This window comes from Staurois parvus, unplaced genomic scaffold (assembly GCF_062004578.1).
Source record: "Staurois parvus isolate SC_StPar_1 unplaced genomic scaffold, SC_StPar_1.0 ptg000454l, whole genome shotgun sequence".
NCBI classification, from domain to species: Eukaryota; Metazoa; Chordata; class Amphibia; order Anura; family Ranidae; genus Staurois; species Staurois parvus.
This window is the reverse complement of record NW_028318250.1, coordinates 4,674,506-4,695,679: the sequence shown is the minus strand read 5'-3', so window position 1 is coordinate 4,695,679 and position 21,174 is coordinate 4,674,506. Positions and strand designations below refer to the sequence as shown.

Sequence of the window (21,174 nt, the reverse complement as noted above, 5' to 3'; positions counted from 1 at the left end):
GAGACAGTCGTAGATTAAAGAAGGAAGCTTGACCTGCAGGTGATGTCCTTTACTGGCCAACTCAAAAGCCTAAAATGCCAAACTTTTCAAACAAGCTGCTTGTAAAGCAAGCCATAGATTATTCATTTTTCTTTCCTTCCATTATGGGTTCAGTCCCCCCCCCCCCCCCCCATCAACCGTCAGTGTTTGATGGGGGAATCCTCCTACAGCGCTATTGTGTTCTGCCAGCTGGGAGCCTTCCTGCCCGGCACAGCACAGTGATTACTGCTAACCAGCATTACACCAGCATTAATCACGTACAAAAACGCCAGGAAGGTTGTACCCGAGTTGATCGATGGATTGACTTGGGTCCAACCAACCTGCCCATAGATCAAATCTCGGCTGGTCCCTGCTGAGCTGACCCAGATTCATAACATCTCTGGTCGGCTTAAGACTTAAAATTTATAGTAAGCCAATAAAGGGCATCACTTTAACTCTAAACCATGTGCAATCATTGATGGCTGAGATATATTTTTGCCCAATTTTTTCTCTTGAACCCCCGGGTTCTTCCACGTCAGGAGTTCAAAATGCAAATAGCAACTTTACCTTTTGGAGTCAGAGCTCTGGCACAACACTTTGCAACATGCACACCTAAGGTTAGTGGCACACTGATGATACCTCATTGGAGGCAGAATCCCTAAATTGGTATTTTGCCTTACCAAATGGATGTCAAATAAATTAGGCTACCTTGCTGTTGTGGCCCGCCATTGGATTGAGGCGAGTAGACTTCTGTCACTGACATTTGTTACCAGTGACAGACACTAGTGTGACATGGCCCTTGCTTCATCAGATTAGTTTGTAAAGTGTGGGAAAATTATTTTAATAAAAATATTTTGTTCTACAAGGCTATATAGTAAAATGGCCTGGTGGCTACATGACCTACAGCAGTATATTGTATTAATAGTAGTGTGTTTTCATGCAAATATACTCAAATACTCTATATATGCAATAAAATGCTATGTATAGTAAACAAAGCATATTTATTATGAAAGTTGGGGTGAAATCTTCACATGTTCTGCTGTCATACCAGCGAAGGCATACAGTAGCGGTGACCATCAGTGAAAGTAATTACAGAGGCACTTGACCGTATCTACACATTTGGGGCTTATTTGCAGCAGATGTATAGCAAGCAAAGTAAATCCATCCATATGTATTATTGGGACCAGAGTAAATTTCCAATCATACATTTTTTTGCATGCTAGTCTCATATCAAAAACGAATATTATTTATTTATTTCAGGTACTTATATAGCACCATCAATTTACGCAGCGCTTTATATATATATTGTACATTCACATCAGTCCCTAACCCTCAAGGAGCGTACAATCTAAGGTTCCTAACTTACATTCGTACATATACATACTAGGGTCAATTTAGACAGGATCCAATTAACTTACCAGCATGTCTTTGGAGTGTGAAACCGAAGTACCCAGGGAAAACCCACGCAGGCACAGGGAGAACATGCAAACTCCAGGCAGGTGGTGCCGTGGTTGGGATTCGAATCAACGACCCTAGTACTGCCAGGCAGAAGTACTAACCCTTTAGCCACTGTGCTGCCCCGTGTATAGGTTACTTAAGATAAGAAAATTCTCATAAAACAGAATACAACTTCCCGTGATGATGTATTGTACTGTAATGTATTCTTTCATTTCTGAGCATGCGCAGTCTTGGTCAATCGTTATATTTTTTTTGTTATCATGGACGAATACTGTACTTATTTAATCATTCATTCTATTATACTATGAGAAAAATTTTCATGCTTGTCCTTTCGGATAATTTTGCATGAACTGTTGTGATTGTTTCTTGAAAGCTGTGTACTAACAGTCGGATATCAAACAATCACTCTGAAAGTGGTATTTTAGTCGAATTTTCTCATTATGTGTACTAGGCTTAAAGCATTACAGGTCATTCTAAAAATATTGTACATACTGCAGTTTGGGTCAGGTGACGTTTGTTTCCTATTTAAGTTAATTTAATGGAGATTGTAAAATGTATCAGGATGTGATACCACAACTGGTGTGAATGAACCCTCAGAGAGATGTATGGTCGTCTTCCTAATTTCCTGCTTCTCTGCATGCTTGTCTTCCCTTCCCCCAGTGCTAGAAGACTGGCTGAGTGTGCTCCTCTCTGCTGTCTAACCCCTACATCTGCAAAAAAACTTCTAGTTTTAGAACTACAATCAATCAAAACAAATGCCATTCCTTACTGTCCTCAGAAATCCTCAATGAATGCCGTTTAACGATTGACTGTAAGCTTAGGCAAATCGGAATGAGATCAAGCTGCTCAACCTTGACCCTGTAATATTTAAGCTGATTGATTGGTTATACCATCTGCAAGGAAAGTCCACTACGCAGTGGTTTGTAATGGGAGAGATTCTAGCACGTTGAGTAGCTTGATCACAACGCGTGAAGTTCATTCATTGTTGGATCACAGCATACGGCGATTCTTCTCTAATGACTGGAGACTAGTAGGGTAGGGAGTAGGGCAGTCAAGTAGTGTTTAGCTTTGCTTACCTTGGACATACCAACTACTTGTAGAAGGGCGATACTACACATGCTTTTTCATTCCAGAGGAGTACATACAGTACTTCCCAAGGACAACCCTTCCCTATGTGTTCCTTTAGTTGTGTACATTACTAAGAAATGTGCCTGTCCACTGCGGTTTCTGCATTACAAGCTAGGTGAAAGTGTAAGGGCTTGGTACTTACTGTGGAACAGGATCTGAGAGGCAGCAGGGAAAAGTTAGGCTGTATTCACACTGATCAGGTTTTCTTCCATTTTTTCTGGTAAAAAAAAAGCAGAAGAGAAACATATGACCATTAAATCATATGGAACTCTTCACACTGGTCAGTTACAGGTCTGTTGCATTTTTCAAAGTCTTGCTTGCTGCATGTTAGGTGCAGTTCAAAATGCACCAAAAACACACCTCCCCAATGATCATGAATGAAAAGGCATCCGCGGTTGTGTTTTTGGTGCATTTTTGAATCGCGTCAGGTGAAAAATTCATCGGAGATTGCACAAATGTGGTAAAAATGCATGTGCGTTTTTAGCACATTTTTTTTGCAACTGAGCAGTGTAAAAGTAGCATTAGACTGAGCTCTACTAGATTTCAATAAAGCTGTTAGGGATTTAACTCAAAAGTGCTGCGCTAAAAATGCTGAATATTCCATACTGCAAATAATATGAGTGAATATTAAAGGAATAAGTGCATAAAGAATAGTAATCAAAAAGTGCACTATGGCAATGATATCTAGAAATGTGCAAGAACAATGATAGTCCCAATAATGAATGAAAAATTACTGTATATAGACAAAAATGAGATTGGCGATAGCAGTCCCCAATAGTAAATGGAATTAGGATCCACTTCTGACTCTCAGACACCATGACAGTATAAGTACTCCACCACCTTCTGCTCAATAGGAAGCTTATCAACGCAAATGGACTATTTGGGGGAGATGTATTAAAACTGGTCCTCTCACAATCTGGTCCAGCTGTGCATGGTAGCCAATCAGCTTCTAACTTTAGCTTGTTTAATTAAGCTTCAATAGAGACCAATCAGCTTTAGTAAACAACCCACATTTGTGTTTAAAAAAGAGAGTAAAATGCACTTGTGGGTCCTAATGGTCCCCACTCGGGGTGATGTGCCACCACTGGGTCTGGTTACTTCCTCATTTGTACCTCCTCAATCAACAGGGAATAATCACAAGATGAGAGAAGAGCCAAAAAGGCAAAACCTTTTTGTAAAACCCTAAATATTAAAATTTATTAAAAAGTACTAACTGGTTACAAAATAGTATAAGGGATTGATACATGCCTCTCATTCCACCAATATATATGAGTGCAACAATGTCAGTAGCTGTTTCCATACCATTTATTTATTTCTCACTGGCATTTGTATATCACAGACAATTTATGCAGTGCTTTATATATAGTACATTAGCATCATTCCTTTGAACTGAGGAAGATTACTAGCTAAAGCTGAGTAAGTGATGAGTGTGTGGCTGCCTGTGCTCTAGAGACATTGATCATTTGATCATCTTCTGTTGAAGGGACATGCCAGAACACTTTTCTCGACCAGCAGCTGCTGATCAGTGTATTCCAGGGGTCTCCAAACTTTTTAAACAAAGGGCCAGTTTACTGCCCTTCAGGATTTAGGGGGGCCGGACTGTAGCCAGTGTGAGTAGAAAATGTCTCGGCATCAGTTAGAGTAAACACTGCCACATCATTGGGCTTAAGAGGAGGAATAATGCCCCATTGTAGGTTTTAGCAGGAGGAATAGTGCCCCATGGTTGGTATCAATGGGAGAGCTAGTGCCTCATCGACTATGTCAGTGGGAGGAGTAGTGCCCCATCATTGGTCTTAGCAGGAGAAATAGTGGCCCATTAATGGCGATAGTGGGAGGAATAGTATCCCATTAATGGTGTCAGTAGAAGGAATGGTACTTCATCACTGGTGTCAGTTGGAGGAATAGTGTCCCAAGGGCTGGATAGAGTCAAGCAAAGGGCCGCATCTGGCTGTAGTTGGGAGACCCCTGGTGTATACTGACAGCAGCGGGTGCAGCTGTCGATTTTGGCCCCATAGTCTCCAATGGAAAATTGACAAAGAAGCATGTACATGCGATTTTGATATGTTTTTGAAGCAATTTCAGCGATCTCCTTGCATCACAGCAGATATGCTTATCATTGGCCAAAACCAAGAACACAAATGAATCAAATTGGCATAAAAAACATAACTAACAAATATCACACTACATAATCGCACCGAAAAATCAAATCGCAGCAGTAGTGTGTGCCTAATCATCCTAGGGCTACAAGTTTCAAAAGTTCCAATTCCTGCAAGTTATCCATTAAAAAATTAAAATGAATTGGTAATTCCTGAAATTGTCCCAAAAATAAGCCTTCTAACCTCCACTGTACAGTCTCCCTTAGTCTAGATTCACACTTAAGTGTTTTCCGCAGCGTTTTGCAGAAACGCACTACAGTCCATTTAACATGATTTTAACATGATTTCCTATGGGACTTTTTCACATCTCTGCGTTTTTCCCCTGGTACGTTCTTTGGAAATGGTCAGGGACTTTTTTGGACGCAAAAAGTTGCATTTTCGGTTCTATAGACTTCAATGGAAACGCTGCAAAAAGCATGTAGTGCATGTTTGATGCGTTTTTGCATTTTAAAACTGCCTATCAACAATAAGAAAAAAAAAAGCAGCAAAAACACGTGCAAAAAGCACTGCAGAAATGGATCAAACGCAAACTACATAGCCTAGCCTTTGACTTGGAGAGGGAGGGCCAGCAGTGGCACCCAATCAGTTTGTGTTGCAGTGCTCATTTGCTGACGGAGTGGAGTAGCTAATTTTTCCTTTCCTGTCCATTCTGCAAGTTAGGTGCATACGCATTCCTAGACATGGCTATACTGTCTGATGGGATGTCTCACTGCACATAATTACAAGTCCATTGACATGCAAAATAGTACTCCTATATTTAGTTGAGTCACCTTTTAATGCTTTTACTTCCTTACCTGTAAATGACAAGTCCATGGGTCCTTCTCTTGTAGAATGTTGTCTGCAGTGTACAGATACCTCCCTTTGTTTGCCTACAGGTGATTTTCAAACTTTCAAGACTTCGTAAGACATTCCCAAGTGGCTGTACTAATGACAGCTTATGTATAGAAGGGGTGGTTCTGTGTAAAAGTATCCTATTATCACCCTTGCCTCTACAAAGAGATGTGATTCTGACATATTTCTTTGTCACTGAGACATCTGTCACTAATACATGACCTGAGGACAGGTTAGTATTAGCAAAAGCCAACATACTTCATGGATTACTGTACACACAGCTAATTGTTTCTTTGCTAACAGCAGAAAGCAAAGGCTAATTGTTTCTCAAATAGCTTTCCGAAAGGTATTTGGCTTTGTGAAACTCGGCTGTTGTAGATGTACAGCAACTTAAAGCTATGCAGTTCTTTTTGCATTATTCAAAATGTAATAGAGTTGGTTTAGAACTACCTATAATGCATTATCATTATTTATATTCATATAGTGCCTTCATATTCTTTGTTTTAAACCTGCTGTTAAAGTGAAACTTTCATCAAAACATTTTATATAGTTTTGGCTAGAATAGGAAAGGATTAGTACCATCTTCTTTTTATTATTTTTATTGTTTTTAATAAAACAGAACAGTTTTCTCACAAAACGTGTAATTTTTGGTTCAATAATTTAGTAGGTTGTGTATACACAGTGATTATTGTTACATAATTAGTAAAACAGTTTAAAATATTTGTGCTTTTTTATATAGCTCCATTACATTCTGACCATCAATTGATTATAAAATTGGTTCCTTCAACAAAGCGACTAAAACTTTATCTTGATGTTGCATAACCAGGTTCATAGAGTTTAATTAAAATGTATGGTTATGTACACACTAACAAGTATTTATGGGGTGGTAACATTGAAAAGTAAAAAAGTTTTTAAGGGTTCCAGAGACAGAGCAATTAGAATGTGAGATAATAAAGTAACAACGTCAATAGAAAATAGCTGTGTCCCCGTAGGTAGTCCTTCAATTTTCCTTCCAATCATTTCTTCCTTATGTCATATCACATTGGTTTAGTACAGGGGCGGACTGACCATTTGGAAACTTGGGCACTCCCCGAGGGCCCGGGGTCAGTAGGGGGCCCCATGAGATGCCCCTTGTACCTTTTTTCATAGGCTTTTTTGAGTTTGGGCAAGGACACAGGGGCCCTATGATCCCCTATTGCCCGGGGGCCCCATGAGTTGTCAGTCTGCCCCTGGTTTAGTACCTGTTGTTATTTTTCTTGGTGTCCTGTCCCTGTTAAGTAGATTTTCCTCATCTCCTATACTGTTCCCGTACATTACCAAATCCTCAAAGAGAGATGTTTTAACATACTACTAAAAAAGTAAAGAAAAAATGTATTCAACAGGTACAAAGACCACCAAAACTTATTTTGGGTTTTGAGAAAAATAACTTTCCTTTTGACACTTGTTCAACCCCCCCACATCTTATATGACATTACAGGGACAGTTTCCCAATGGGGTCATGGACAGAAATATATATTTCTATTTTGTATATGTACAGGTATATGTGAATACTATGGTTGTTAGTTATAAAGGAATCTGTTACGCAGCAAACCTGTACTTTGATGTTTACTGCGCTTGTTTAATGTTGCAAATACTTGCCTTGTCCACATTCTATTCTTGGTCCAGTGTGCTGTCAGTGTTCCCCATGTATACAAAGCATCCCCATTGTAATCATAGTTGCAGGATATGAGAAGATATAGTTGCCTCCAGATTGAAAATGAAAGGTACTTCCATTAACTTATAAAATCACTTGTGTTATACATTTTTGAACAATTGTAGAGTTTTTGCTTTCCATATGTTTAGATCAGGTTTAGAATGTATGTTCATTGGCCAGGTGAGAGGCCTCCATGACCAATAAAACTGTAAGGGTTCATGTACACGGGGCATTTGGAAAACTCTTCTGAATGATAGAAACTGACTGCTGGAAAACGTAGATTAAAAACCGTCAGTTTAGCCGCATTTATGCACGCTTGCGTTTTAGAAGCGTCTTTAAAAGATAACCTCAGGAGACCCTCCCAAGTGCCCAGAATGCACTGAAAAATAGTAAATTCACTCAAAAAGGCTACTAAAAAACCGCATGAGTTATTTTATCAAGTCATGCGGTATTTTAGTAGTGAAAAGCATGCAACATGTTTCAGCTGTCAGCGGGATTCCTACTGATAGCTGAATGTAAAAGATAGAATTGCCGGCAATTAAAAAATAATTATAAAAAATGGCGTCTAGTATGGATTTTGAGGGGAAGCCCCACGCCAAAGCACCTTGTCCCCATGTTGATGTGGACAAGGGCCTCTTCCCCACAATCCTGGGCTGTGGTTTTGGGGGTCTGCGGGCAAGGGGCTTATCGGTATCTGGAATCCCTCAGATCCCGCCCCCCCCCACCACGTGAATTAGTAAATGAGTATGGGGTACATGGTACCGCTACCCATTCACAAAAAAAAGCTGTGTGAAAAAAAGACAGGAGTCATTCTTTTGACGAGTCCTTTAACCCCTTCACGCTGGATCGTCCCGGCGTGAAGAGGAGTTCCTGCGTTGGGAGGTGGGCGGGGCTTAGTGTCATGTGGCCGCCGTGACGTCACGGCCGGTCACATGATCGGGAAAGGTCCCGATCGAAATGAGCGGACCAGGACCTTTCCGTGAGTACCGCACATGTGTGCTGGGAGCGTGCAGGGCGCGCGCTCTCAGCACATATGTTTTTTGTTACATGAACGCAAATGTGTGGCTGCTCGGCGTCTAGGCCCAGACGCCGGGAGGCCGCACATTTGCGTACGGCCAGCGTGAAGGGGTTAATGAAAGCAAACTAGATCCAGCGTCAATCACGATGTCCACCGCTGCTCTGAAAAAAAAAAAAAACTCCGCTACCGACGCTGGCCCCTGGCCGTCTGCTCAGAAGCTGGTTTGACAGTTCTTATGTAAGGGGTGGGGCCACTCGGTGACATCGTTGACCGGGGCATGTTGGCCACTGATGTCACACGCGGTGTGGTCACGTGTTAACCCTGCCCCGTACATATTTAAGAACTGTCAAACTTCTGAGCAGACGGCCGGGGGCCAGGGTCGGTAGCGGAGCCTTTTTTTTTTTTTTTTTTTTTTTTTTTTTTTGGAGCGGCGGTAGACATTGCATTTATAAACGCAAATGCTTATACATGCGGTTAACCGCGTTTACAAGTGTTTGGCGTTTGAAATACCTGTAAAATCTACTCCTGAACGCAATTTTGCTGGATTAAAAAAAAACTACTGTAAACCCAACTGCCTGTAAACGACAATGTGTACATGGACACATAGGAAAACATTAGGGAGAGTTCAGGGGCTGCTGAATAAAATGCAGAAAAGCTCCTGAATGTCAGTTTATCAGCTGCAGTGTACATGAGCTCTAATGAGGGCATCTTTATTTACAGCTCAGAATATTGTTTAAAGTGCACGGTATTGCTTATTCACCAAATATTGTATATGGTTTCACCAATAGGCTACGCATTGCAGATCTACCCGGTAAATATGATGAATGTTTTTTTAGCTGTGAATGATTGGGTTTCATGATTACGAAGCATTATCATTACTCCATGACCATGTTATCATTAAAATGTATATGTCTGTATCATTCATTTCAGGCAGAACCTGACCCTATGTTCAAAATACTAAATAATGTAGACTGAATATATTCAGCCTTTCTAAATGATAGGGTTTGTAACTCATGGCATTGAAGACCGAGTCATGTTGTACCAGTAGCTGTGCCAATGAAAACAGTGCTGTAAACACAGCCAGACGGTTACAATACAGGGCCACGATGAACACAAGCTTCAGCAGTTTCCCACCAAGTGCTGTCCTTGCATAATGTTACATGCTGAATCTCCCTTGCAGGCTCTAACAAGCTGGGTAATAATGCTAATTATAGTAGTAACACTTATTTACAGTAGTTTGGAACATCTATTATTTATGAAGTGTATACAAGGATCTTTCTTACCAAAGTATTACAGAGGGATTTGAAGTTTGTTTTTTTTTATTTTATTTACATAATTACATTGGTTCACCTTGGACCAATGTAACCATGTATGTACCATACCTAGTCGATGCTCCTGGACAGTGCAGGGACAAGGTCATCCAGCACCCAGGGCGAAGATGGCAAACTGCACCTCCCGATGCCAAGGTGGAGGGGAAGGAGCTATTAACAACACCTGGAGCAAAATGTACGTAATGCTTGTGGCATGCGCAAAATGGTACCAGTTGTTGTGGTTCCTGCAGCAAAATGAAGAGTTTAAAATCTGCACAAAATATGGGGCTTAAAGTGGCAAGAAAAATGTCTGTGTTTTTGGTGTAGCTTAGAGGAACAATGGTGCTGAATCAGGGTCAATGGGGAAAAACTGCCACTGCTGCTGTCAGTCTGAGAACTAGAGGGGGGATTGGGGGAGGGGGTCTGAGGAGGAGTGGGGGGTTTAAGGGGGTCTGAGGAGGAGAGGGGAATGTAGGGGGGTCTGAAGCAGAGAAGGTGTGGGGTGGTCTTAGAAGGAGAGGGGAGATGTGGGGGGCTCTGAGCAGAGGGGGGGTGGGGGGGGTCTGTGGAGTAGAGGGGAGGTGTGGGGGGGCTCTGAGCAGAGGGGGGGTGTAGGGGGTCTGTGGAGTAGAGGGGAGGTGTGGGGGGCTCTGAGCCAAGGGGGGGGGTGTGGGAGTCTGTTTTTGTAGCTGCTGACTTTTTTATTATTTTACAGAGTCAGTGGAACTCCGCTTTAAAAACAAAGGATTATATCCGGTTTGGTCTAGCACAGAATATAGTAAAAATATTAGCAAAAAATGTTGTAAAATCCTCATGAATAAGTTTAATTTATCTATATATTACCTTTTACCTCTCTAAGGGTTTCATTCACGTGTGCCGCTGTGGGGGCAGTAAAACCAGGCAACTAAGCTTCAGTTTTACTGCACTCCCAACTGCCCACCTGAATACAGACATGCAACTGCTCAGGGACATGTACATATGTCTTGGCCACGATGCTGCGCTTTATGGCCACATACTGTATCTGTGCAGTCTTTGAAAATGAAAATAAAGAACTAAAAAACATATTTTTAAAAATTAAAAAAGGAAACTCCATGATTTTTTTTTTGTCATGGACACAAGCAACCCATGCAACTCTATGGGGCTGCTCTGTAACCATGTGATTGCAGCAAAGCTATGTGGCATTTACAGGTAGTAACAAAGGCAAGGGCTGCTGCATCTGAATGAGCCCTTAAAGTAGTGGTGTATTTAAATTAATGAATCTAAAATGAGTATTAAAAAAATGACATTTAAGGCAGTACCATTGAGAGTTGTTTAATTTTTCCAAAATTAGCAACAGCTTCACTGTTCTTTTTCATGGGTTCTCTGTATAAGCTATTTAAAGAAAAGGCCCAGACCAGTTATAAATAATCATATGGTTTGCACCAAATATTTCTAAACATTCTATACGATACATGTTTCCTATGCTATATATAAACAACAAGAAAGGAAATGTAGTATTCATGGGATGCATTGGGATTTAAAAAATTCCATTCACAAATATTTGATCTGGGAAATGTGATGCGATTTCCAAAAGCAACCAGCTGTTAGTTTTCTAGTGCAGCAAGAACTAAAACCTTGCAAATTGCTGAGTGCAACAAAGGGGCCTCTGTCTGCAAAATGCTCAACTCTAGAAAACTTAAAATTTGTTAGAAAACTAGGATCCCTATTTATGACACCCATAGTCATTAGATTTCCACAATTGTCACTCTTTCTGCCAGGAAGTGTTTTTGTCTTGCAACTTTCACCATGAAATATGACATTTTTAAAAAATATTCTTCCCAAATATATTGACCTGTATTTAAAATGCTACAATTTTGGCCATATAATAAATATATATATATATATATATATATATATATATATATATATGCTGAAATGTGTTTTTATTACAAAATATATGAAAAATATTATTCAAATAAATGTTAAACTTACTTTTTTAAATGTTAAAAGAAATCTGAATATATTTAAATTTATTTATATTTTTTAATATATTCAGATTTCTCTTAACATTTAAAAAAGTAAGTTTAACATATATCTTTACATCTATCTTTATCTTTGTAAATGCATTCCAAAAATGTAGATTTGTATTTTTAAAGACCTACAGTATATTTGAAATGTATTTTTTAAAATATTTATATATTTTGCAATAACGCATTTCAACATGCAGTGTATATGTGTGTGTGTGTGTGTGTGTGTGTATGTATATATTATGTGTATGTAAAAAAAAAAATGTGTGTATAAATACATTTTCTATTTTATTTTTAATATGGCCAAAATTGTAGCATTTTAAATATATGCCAATATATTTGGGAAGAATATTTTTAAAATGTGTTTCAAATATATTTTTCTTCCATATGGGTAGACACAGGTATACACAAAAACATAAACTTTACAATTGTCTCATTCCGCAGGCAGTGCTTCCTGCCATAGCTAGTTCGAAATTTCCATCCGTGTGTGTCCATGCTGTTCAAGATTGACTTCTTTCAAACAAGAATGTTGGAATGTCTTCACTGTTCGAATTCAATGTCTCAGCAGGAAGGATTCCTCCATCCACCTCACTTGAGGAATCCATTCATTTTTTTTTTTTTTTTTTATGGTCAGCCAGCTAGCTGTAATCTTTGACCATCTTGAGTGTTAGGCTGAGTACACAATAGAAGAAAATCGAAAGAAAAATTCCATACGAGGAGCGTTCGATTTGATTTTTGTATAGTGTGTTCACAACTTTCAACATTTTTGAATAATTTCTGAAGAGACAAACTCCAAAAATTTTATTAAACACGAACCAACTCGTTTGTTGTGTACTGTTCTCATACAAGAAAAATCTGATACAAAAGACTGCGCATGATCAGAAACCATAAACATCAATAATATACTGTATGCTACAACTTTTCTACGCTAAAAAAATGCTTTGTGTGAGAATTTTCGTACATTAGTACCATCCACAGGTTCGGCTGTGAAACAGCAAGGAAAACCAGACGATTATTCAGACTATTTTTTTTTTTTTTATAGTGTGTACCCAGCTTTAGTATTGCTGCTGTCACAAATCTGAAATAGTAGATTTGACTGAAGCTGGTTTTACAATAGTAGATTTTCGTGTGAACATTCATATGCAAATTCTCATTAGCATTTGATGACTTATTATTTATTATTATACAGGATTTATATACCGCCAACAGTTTGCTCAGCGCTTTACAATATAACGGGAGACAATACAGCAACAATACAGTGCAGTACAAGAGGGTTAGGAGGGCCCTGCTCCTTGGCGCTTACAATCGAAGACTTGAATGTCGCTCAAAACAAAGTTTGTATCAAATGGACTTTCCTGAAGGAAAACTATATATTGTTAGAAACATTTTTCATCCTGCTCCTTCAAATTTTCTTGTCACTGTGGCAGAAAACAATAACTATTAGACATTTAACCACTTGCCCTCCAGAGGATTTACCTCCTGATCAGGCCATTTTTTGTGATACGGCGCTGCCTTACTTTAACTGACAATTGCGCAGTCATGCAACGGTGTAATAAATGAAATTTATGTCCTTTTTTCCCCACAAATAGATCTTTGTTTTGGTGGTATTTGATCACCTATGCGTTTTGTGCAGAGAGATCCAAAACAGCATGTGCATGCTGACAGGAGAGAGACCTGTGTTTATACACCAGGTCTCTCCACTGTCAGCTTTCCCCAATGATCGGCAAGTGCCGGCCGGGACCCGGTGGTTGACCTCTCTAGCCGCCGATAGCTGAATTGAAAAATTGTGTATGTATGTAAGTGTATATATGTATGTCTGTGTGTATATGTATATATGTGTGTGTGTGTGTGTGTGTGTGTGTGTGTGTTCAATGTACTTCAATGTATTTATTTTTACTCCAATGTACTTCAATGTATTTATTTTTACTCCACCTTTAATTTTGCATGCTTGCTGTACCGAATACCCATAGTTGCATCACATTTTGATTTGTAAGACTTCTCTTCTAATAATATCTGTATTTCACAACAATCACTCATCCTTCCTGAAAAGTAAGAGCTGAGATTTTATCTCCGCTCTATAGAGAGAGCATTGTTGTTTCAGTGTGTTAGAGCTGGCTGGTAGTCTTACAGTGAGAGAGAGGAAAAGTAAGGTATGGTTGGGCATAGCCATTAGCAGTTCTGATGAAGCCAGTCATAGATCAATTGAACTTCGATCAGTTCAGTAGGGATCAGACAAATATTGATCCTTGTGTGGGCACTGTGGTTGTACAGAAGTCGATTTATCGCTCAACTTCTGAACAACTGTCTCGTCGGATTTTTCCCGATCGGTCAGCGCTGCAAGCTATAGCTGGCTGCACTGATCAGAGTATTCTGATAGCGGAGAAGTCTCCCCTCTGTCAGGATACCAAGGCTGAGCAGGGAGTCAGTCACTTTTTTTCATTCAGCCAGGTGGTTGAATGAAAAAATGGCTCATCTATGCAACTTACATGTGTAATAAGCAAATATGGATACTCCATGAACCTATGCATATTTGCAAACTATACACAGTTTGTTTTTTTGTTTTTTATGGGCTTGTGCTTTTTTTTATAACTATTAAAACAAATTGATAATTTTTTTTTATCTGCATAAGGATGCCCTTACACTGGACGAAAAATCATTCAAAAATCTTACATTTGGACAGTCCAAAAAGCGTCCCTTTAGGTCAAAAGCAGTTTTAGACCAGCTAGAGAACAGCGATAGTAAATTAGAACCACTTGCAGAATTGAGTGATGATTTGTGGGGAAATTTGCCATCAGACACTGAAAACGATTTTGCGACTTTGCTCAGTGATGTGCGAACTTGGCGCTATATTTAAAATTTCTGTGTTTTTGGTTTGATTATATTATTGAATTAAATTTATTATTATATTATTTTTTATGATTATTTATTAAATTATAATTTATGATTTCGTGTTTCAAGTTTTATCCTACCCAGAATGTTTACTAGACTCTTGTTTGGACAGATTTCAGTGGGTTATTCCTAAAAATTACAGGCCTACAGTACAAAAAATAACATATTTCCATGCAAAAAAATGTACTGCTTTAAGCACAGAAATATAGACATAATCATACCGCTAGGGAGGTTAAAAGGCACCAATCAAAAATCGGTAGTGATGTTTTTGAGCCAAAAAATTGAAAGAAGAGTTTGGAAAACTTGTATGGCCACTGGGGCCACACTAGAGATTAGGTGGGGTAGGAAACTATTTATTACTAATCCCTATGGTTTTATGAGGTTTTAAGGCTTGCTCTGAACCATTGAAGCATGGATATTAAGGTAGAACTAAAGGCAGAACTTTTTTTCTTAAATTCTGGACGGTGTAAGGAAAGATTATAACCACTGTCAGTTTTTCTTTTTTTGTGATCTATTTGGGAAGATTTTGCCTCCTGTACCACAACCAAAACAGGAAGAGAGAGGAAGTCCCTCCAGAGTTAGGGAATCCCTGGTTGTCACCAGAACTAGTGTCCCATTGGAACATTTCTGCTATATTCATGTTCTGGTGACAACTCAGATGTGGAATTTTCTTTCACTTTCATTTCCAAAAAGAAAGGGTAAATCTCCCTATTGGGGTCACAGACAGAAAAAAAAAACCTGACAGGTGTTCTAATTCATCTCCACTCTATCCAAAGCTGAAAAATGGTATACTTTATTAACCTTACTAGAGAAAGCATCCTCTACACAGGTCTGTACTGAGCACTCTCATAAAATGACAGGTACACTTTTAATATTTTATACTGTACACTATCAAGTGTACCACCCAGGAGCAATGTTTTCTTTGTTTTTTTGCTACAGTAGTATGTTTAGTCACTATGCAGTTTTTCTGCAGAATTGTTTCCTTGCCTGTTGTGCAAATAACAGCTAGTGTGATAAAGTGGCAATGAATCAAGCCTATGCCTGAATACTGGCAGGTGGAGGAGGTATTATTTCAGCAGTGGGGATTGTTTGTACAGGAAGGTGTTACTGTGTTGTGACTCTACACACAGGTCACTCAAGTAACCATTTCTTAAAATATTTATAGGCATCAATGTTTATTCACCCACACTTTGTTAAGCAATATGTGGCTCTAGGGTGGTGACTGGGTGGTGCTCAAAATTTATGTTCATCTCCACTGTGCATACGAATGTTGTAAGGCTGATCTTTTCTGCCAGTGGCAGGCATTAAAGAGCATGTTAAGTTACCCTGCAGGCTTTAATGGCCTGCATCTTTGACCTGAATGTATTGACATTTTTGACTGGTGGACTAGCAGTCATCTTGATGAGCTCTGCACCCCATGGACCACTTTTATAGTGACATAGCAGGCATAGCAAGCTTGCTATGGGGGCACCAAAGCAAGCTCGCTTCCGACCCCCTGCTCTGTATGACCATTCGCACACAGCTGCAGCTCAGCCTCGTCCCCCCACTCTCTTTCCATTGGCTCAATGGCTGTGATTGACAGTAACAAGAGCCAATGAAGAGAGAGAGAGAGATCCAGGAGACACGAGGTTTGTGTGCACATATCTGGATCGAGATGGGGCTTAGGTAAGTAAAAAACCTTCAGCCTTTACAAACACTTTAATGTCCCCGACTTGGGGCTTTCTGACTGCCATCTCCCTATCCTTAGGTAGGTCTGTTACTTTATAAATGACTAACTGACTAACTTTAATTGCATGAGTTTAAAGTGCATCTTGAGTCTCCTGTGTGACAGCCTAAAGCTATCCAAAATCCAATTACTATGTGATGCATATGACTTGTAAATTAAACAAACTTCCTTTTACCCTCCCTGACTGAGCCAAGTCTCCTTTTTTATTTGTTCTTCATACGCTCTCCTCCCAGACACTTCAGCACACAGTGGGAAGGTTTCAACAGAGGCAGTGCTAGGTGCTGATTGCAACCTACAGATTTTTAACTAGGGGCTTCATTTCTTCAGATACCTCCTGAACCTAAGTTTCACCCAAATAACATACTGATCTACAGTGAGAGCACTGTTATTTGTCTTTGAGGGATGCTTCCTGTATAGCAGGGCAAGGGATGGACAGAGCATTGCTCCAGGGTGGGGCTTGTCTCTAAAGTCTAGCACCAAGAAACAGAATGCACCCAGGACTGCGCCTCCCAGCCCTTTAAGGATTTTAGGGTCAGGGACATGTGACCGCTGTGATTCACTGTCACGGCAGTCACATGATCGGGAAAGGTCCCAATCGAAAGAGGAGATCGGGACCTTTCCTTGAGTACTGAACATGTGTGCTAGGAGCACGCAGGGTGCGCGCTCTCAGCACATATGTTTTTTTTTTTCATAGAAGCAAATGTGCGGCCACTTGGCATCTAGGTCCAGATACTGGGAGGCTGCACATTTGCGTTTGGCCGGCGCCAAGAGGTTAATATGGGAATAAAAGTAAAAATTTGATGTGTTTTACTTTAAGTAGTCCTAATGGTGTCACGGTGGGTCACATTTAATAAACAAGACTAACACAAAGATATACCTCACGCAAAAGGGGAGATCTCAAAGTGCTAGGATAGGTCACCGACTCACCGTATAAGCGGTGGGGTCCTCAGAAGCCAGGGTCATATCAAGGAAAATGTAATGGAGACCAAAGAGGGCCCCCTTGGAAAGAGGTTTAACCAACTACGGTGTAACCAAACTAAACAACTTTATTGAGATCAGAATTGAGTAAAAATAGGACAGGTGGCCAACAATCCTCCAATCACCGTTTAAAATGAGGTTAGATAACGTTATCACTTTAAAATACAAGGTGGTAACATTCTCTAACCTTATTTTAATGGTGATTGGAGGATTGTTGGCCACTTGGCCTAATTTTACTCAATTCTGTTCTTAATAAAGTTGTTTAGTTTAGTTACACCGCGGTTGGTTCTCTTTTAAGCCTCTTTCCAAGGGGGCTCTGTTTGGTCCCCATTACATTTTTCCTTCACATTTAAACATTGGTGTAAAGCAGATGGCATTTTTGTGTTTAGTTGCCCTTTTGAAACCCCAAAATTGTAGACAGTCTACATTTTAAAAAAGGCAGCATTAGCTTGAGAGAAGACCAATGATCGTGACTGCAAACTTGTATATGTAACACTTCTTTATCAAACTTTATCAAAGCCTAATGCTATTCATTTTACAAGTGGTTATTTATTATTTTTTTTTTCTTGTAGATTCAACTTAAACAATGAGTGAGCCATTTGACTGTGATAGCTGTAAGGAGTCTCTGTATGGACGAAAGTACATCCAGATGGAAGAGGGCCCTTACTGTATACCGTGTTATGACAGCCTGTTTGCCAACACATGCGATGAGTGTAAAGAGTTGATTGGCCATGATTCAAGGGTAAGAATCTCTAATAGAGACTTTTTGTTCTTGCGTGCTCCATGAAAAATATACATTCCTTGATGTCCTATCTTAACAGAGATTTGTGGGAAGATCTATGTATTTAAGGGAGAAGTTTTCTGTGTGTCTAGCTCACAAATAACGAAAATGTTAAAGAATTTAACCCTTTAATGCCACATCCTGGTGGGCTTTAATGCCTGAGAGGGCTCACATCAATCACATGATCAGGAGCCTGTCCTGCTTGCTCCCGATCAGGAGCCTTGACTGAATGCTGTTGGCAACAGTGTGCGTGGAGTGCACAGTGAACACGCTTTCTGCAAACAACCTTCTACCACCATGGATGCATAGCCCATCTGTAAAGCCCATCTTCCTTGATGCTGCATAAATGCGCTTTTGCAGATGGCAATATAGCTGTTTTTAAACTATTTAAACTTCCACTTCAGCCAAATTTCAATGTATGAAGTTTTGGGTGGATGATCAAAAAAGAAGATCCAAGTGCTCACATTGACCGTCATTGTTTTCCTGATGTGCATTTGGAACTTGCATCAAACACAGGTCAGCAAAATCTCTGACTTTAATTGGGCAGGTTTTGACATGGTAGTTGAAAGACTAAATTTTACCTGGTTTGCAGTTTTCTTGCCATGTGTTGTGTTTGCCATTCAAACGGATGCATTTGCATTTGACAAGGTTGATATCATGGAGAAGAGAGGGGGCCTGGGGGGAAGGGGAGGGGGGGGGGGGGCTTCTGTAGTCCTAACACACTTCCTGTCCTAGGATGACAATACAGATGGATAATAGAGATAGATAATAGATACAGTATGGTGAGTGACACCCTAGAACAGAAAGTGTCTTACTGGGAGGATCTCTATGTGAAAATAAAGGAAAAAAGTTGAACAAAAGAAAGCTAACGTAGACACTACATTTTAATACTAGTAAGCTTTTAGCAAGTTTTTTTTCTTGAATTTAGATACTTTCATAGGTCAAACGTATTCATACTGACACACAGGAGGACATAGACAGCAGATCGCTTCTTTGCTATAGCACACTTTAACCCCTGTTGCTACAATAGAGGCAGGCTGATACAGACAAAATTAAAGGCAATGAAGATCTGACATTTGATTAGTGATATTATGCTGCAGTTTAGGGGATGGCAGGGATTACTTTAAATATAGGGACTCTGCATTGAAAAGGAGGGTCTTTTTTTTTTTTTTTTTTTTTTTTTTTTTTTTTTTTTTTTTGCTTTTTTGTGATGTCTCGTTGCCCTCCCTATGGACCCTCCAGGGCTCTCCTCTTTTGCAAACTTGGTGCAATAATGTGATTGTTAACCTCTGATCTGGACAGGAGTAGAGAGAGGGTGGAGATCATCAGAGGAAGTTCAGTACACTGGATTCATAAAGCAGCACTACAGAGTTTAGTATATCAGTATGATTACTGCATTATCACACTCCTAAAACAGTGCTGCTAGTATGATATACAATGCAATAGTATGATATATGACAACGCAAGAAAGTATTTCTTTCTTGACCAGATAATAGATTCAATTGAAGAGGTTTTTGACAAGCAAGTAGAAAACGCTTCATAAATATGTTATGAGCATTCTACATTTTAAAATTGCCAATTTGCCTGTTACAAAAATATACAAGACCCCTTAAGCTGCTATCTCATTGTAATAGTCTCACTACCAGGTACTCTGATCACTATTGCAGCTTAAGCTGGCCATATGTTAAATGATTTTATTGCTCAATTTTCCTTACCATATAATATGAGGTCAAACCTAAACAGCATTTTTGACTTGTATCCAGTCAGGCAGGCCCTTGCACTACATAGGTAAATGTAAATCTAAAGAAATTATACAATTTTCTTGTACAATTTCTATACAATGTATGGCCAGCCTTACGATGCACTGAACTTTGACAAATCTGCTCTTATCTCTCACCTTCCCCAAGTTCTGTCCCTTTTAACCTATGGCCTAATGTTTCTGTTGAGTGATTTTAACTTAGTGTTACTAAACCCACAACAGTAAAATCAGTCTGTATATGCAGTAACACAACACATGCTTGTTGTTCTCGCTGTGGAACCTAAGGGGTTAATCCTGTGCATTGTGTAAAAAGGCTGTTTGAGCCTTTCTTCTCTGCCCCTCCTCTTGTTGAAATGACCACCTGATGCATACTGAATCCGTAGTCACATTCACATGCTCAGTTTGGTGTGTAGTGCTAGAGTTTTTTTTTGGGGAGAGTATGTGATCAGCACAGGGCCAATCCGCACTGTCCAGACAGAGGGACAGGACTTTCACATCCTCCTAGAGCAGAAAGAAAACTCCTCCTACAAGCTTTAACCAGTGCTCCACTTAAGTCACAAGACTGCTCTAACTGTTGGTGAGAAAAGGTATTTAGCAGTTTATATTTACTAAAATAATTGCATTTCCATGTTGTGTGTACTGTGGGAGACAAGATATAGTGAATGCAGAGTCCTGGGTTTAGTAACACTTTAATGCTTCACCATTCAGTTGACAAATGTACCATAATCCCATTGCACACTTACCTGGAGAAGGCAAGGAGTAAGCAGGTACTGTAGCAACTACCAGCTGGAGGCTTGTAACATCATACATCAAAGCATATATCACCAGGACACCATGGATCTTCAAGATAAAATCCAATGTTTTTTAAGCTGATCACATCACAGCATTAAGGTGCAATGTTTCAAGGCCACACAGGACCCTTTCATCAAGTATGTGATAAAGGGGTCCTGCATGGCCTTAATCAGGGCCTTCCCTTGCTCATCTTAGCGGAAAAAATAGGGTGCATACTGGGCAGACATGCTAACAAAACAATCAGAGGCTCCTGCAACTTACCCATGTCGCCAAATCCAAAGGACTAGTCTCTATGCTCTTCTCTTTAGATATCAAAAAAGTATTTGAATCGCTTTCATGGGACTATTTGTTCTAGATTCTGCATAAATGAGGCTTCCAAGATCACTTCCTTTCATGAGTTCAAGCCCTTTATCACAAACCACAATCTTTTACGAAGTATTCAAGCTTCCACTTTGCTAGATTCTCCATTCTGACTGGAACCCATCACAGCTGTCCTCCTCCTTAACCCTAAATCCCCCCCATATTCCTCCTGACTATTGCACCACTGACTTCTTAATAAACATAACCCTGACATCTGCATACTAGAGTAGTCGGCTATCATCATACCCATTGCTTTTTTGACAATGCCCTT

At 39.7% G+C, this 21,174-nt stretch overlaps 1 protein-coding gene across 1 annotated transcript in view; it reads left to right on the top strand.

Annotated features, from left to right (window-relative positions):
• Window positions 1-21,174, top strand: part of FHL3 (four and a half LIM domains 3) — a 105,448-nt gene that overhangs the window by 63,656 nt on the left and 20,618 nt on the right. Inside the window, exon 2 of the mRNA XM_089688794.1 lies at window positions 17,784-17,953. Within this exon, the coding sequence (XP_089544920.1) occupies window positions 17,798-17,953 (156 nt within the window). The 5' untranslated portion in view covers window positions 17,784-17,797. The remainder of the gene's footprint in view (window positions 1-17,783; window positions 17,954-21,174) is intronic.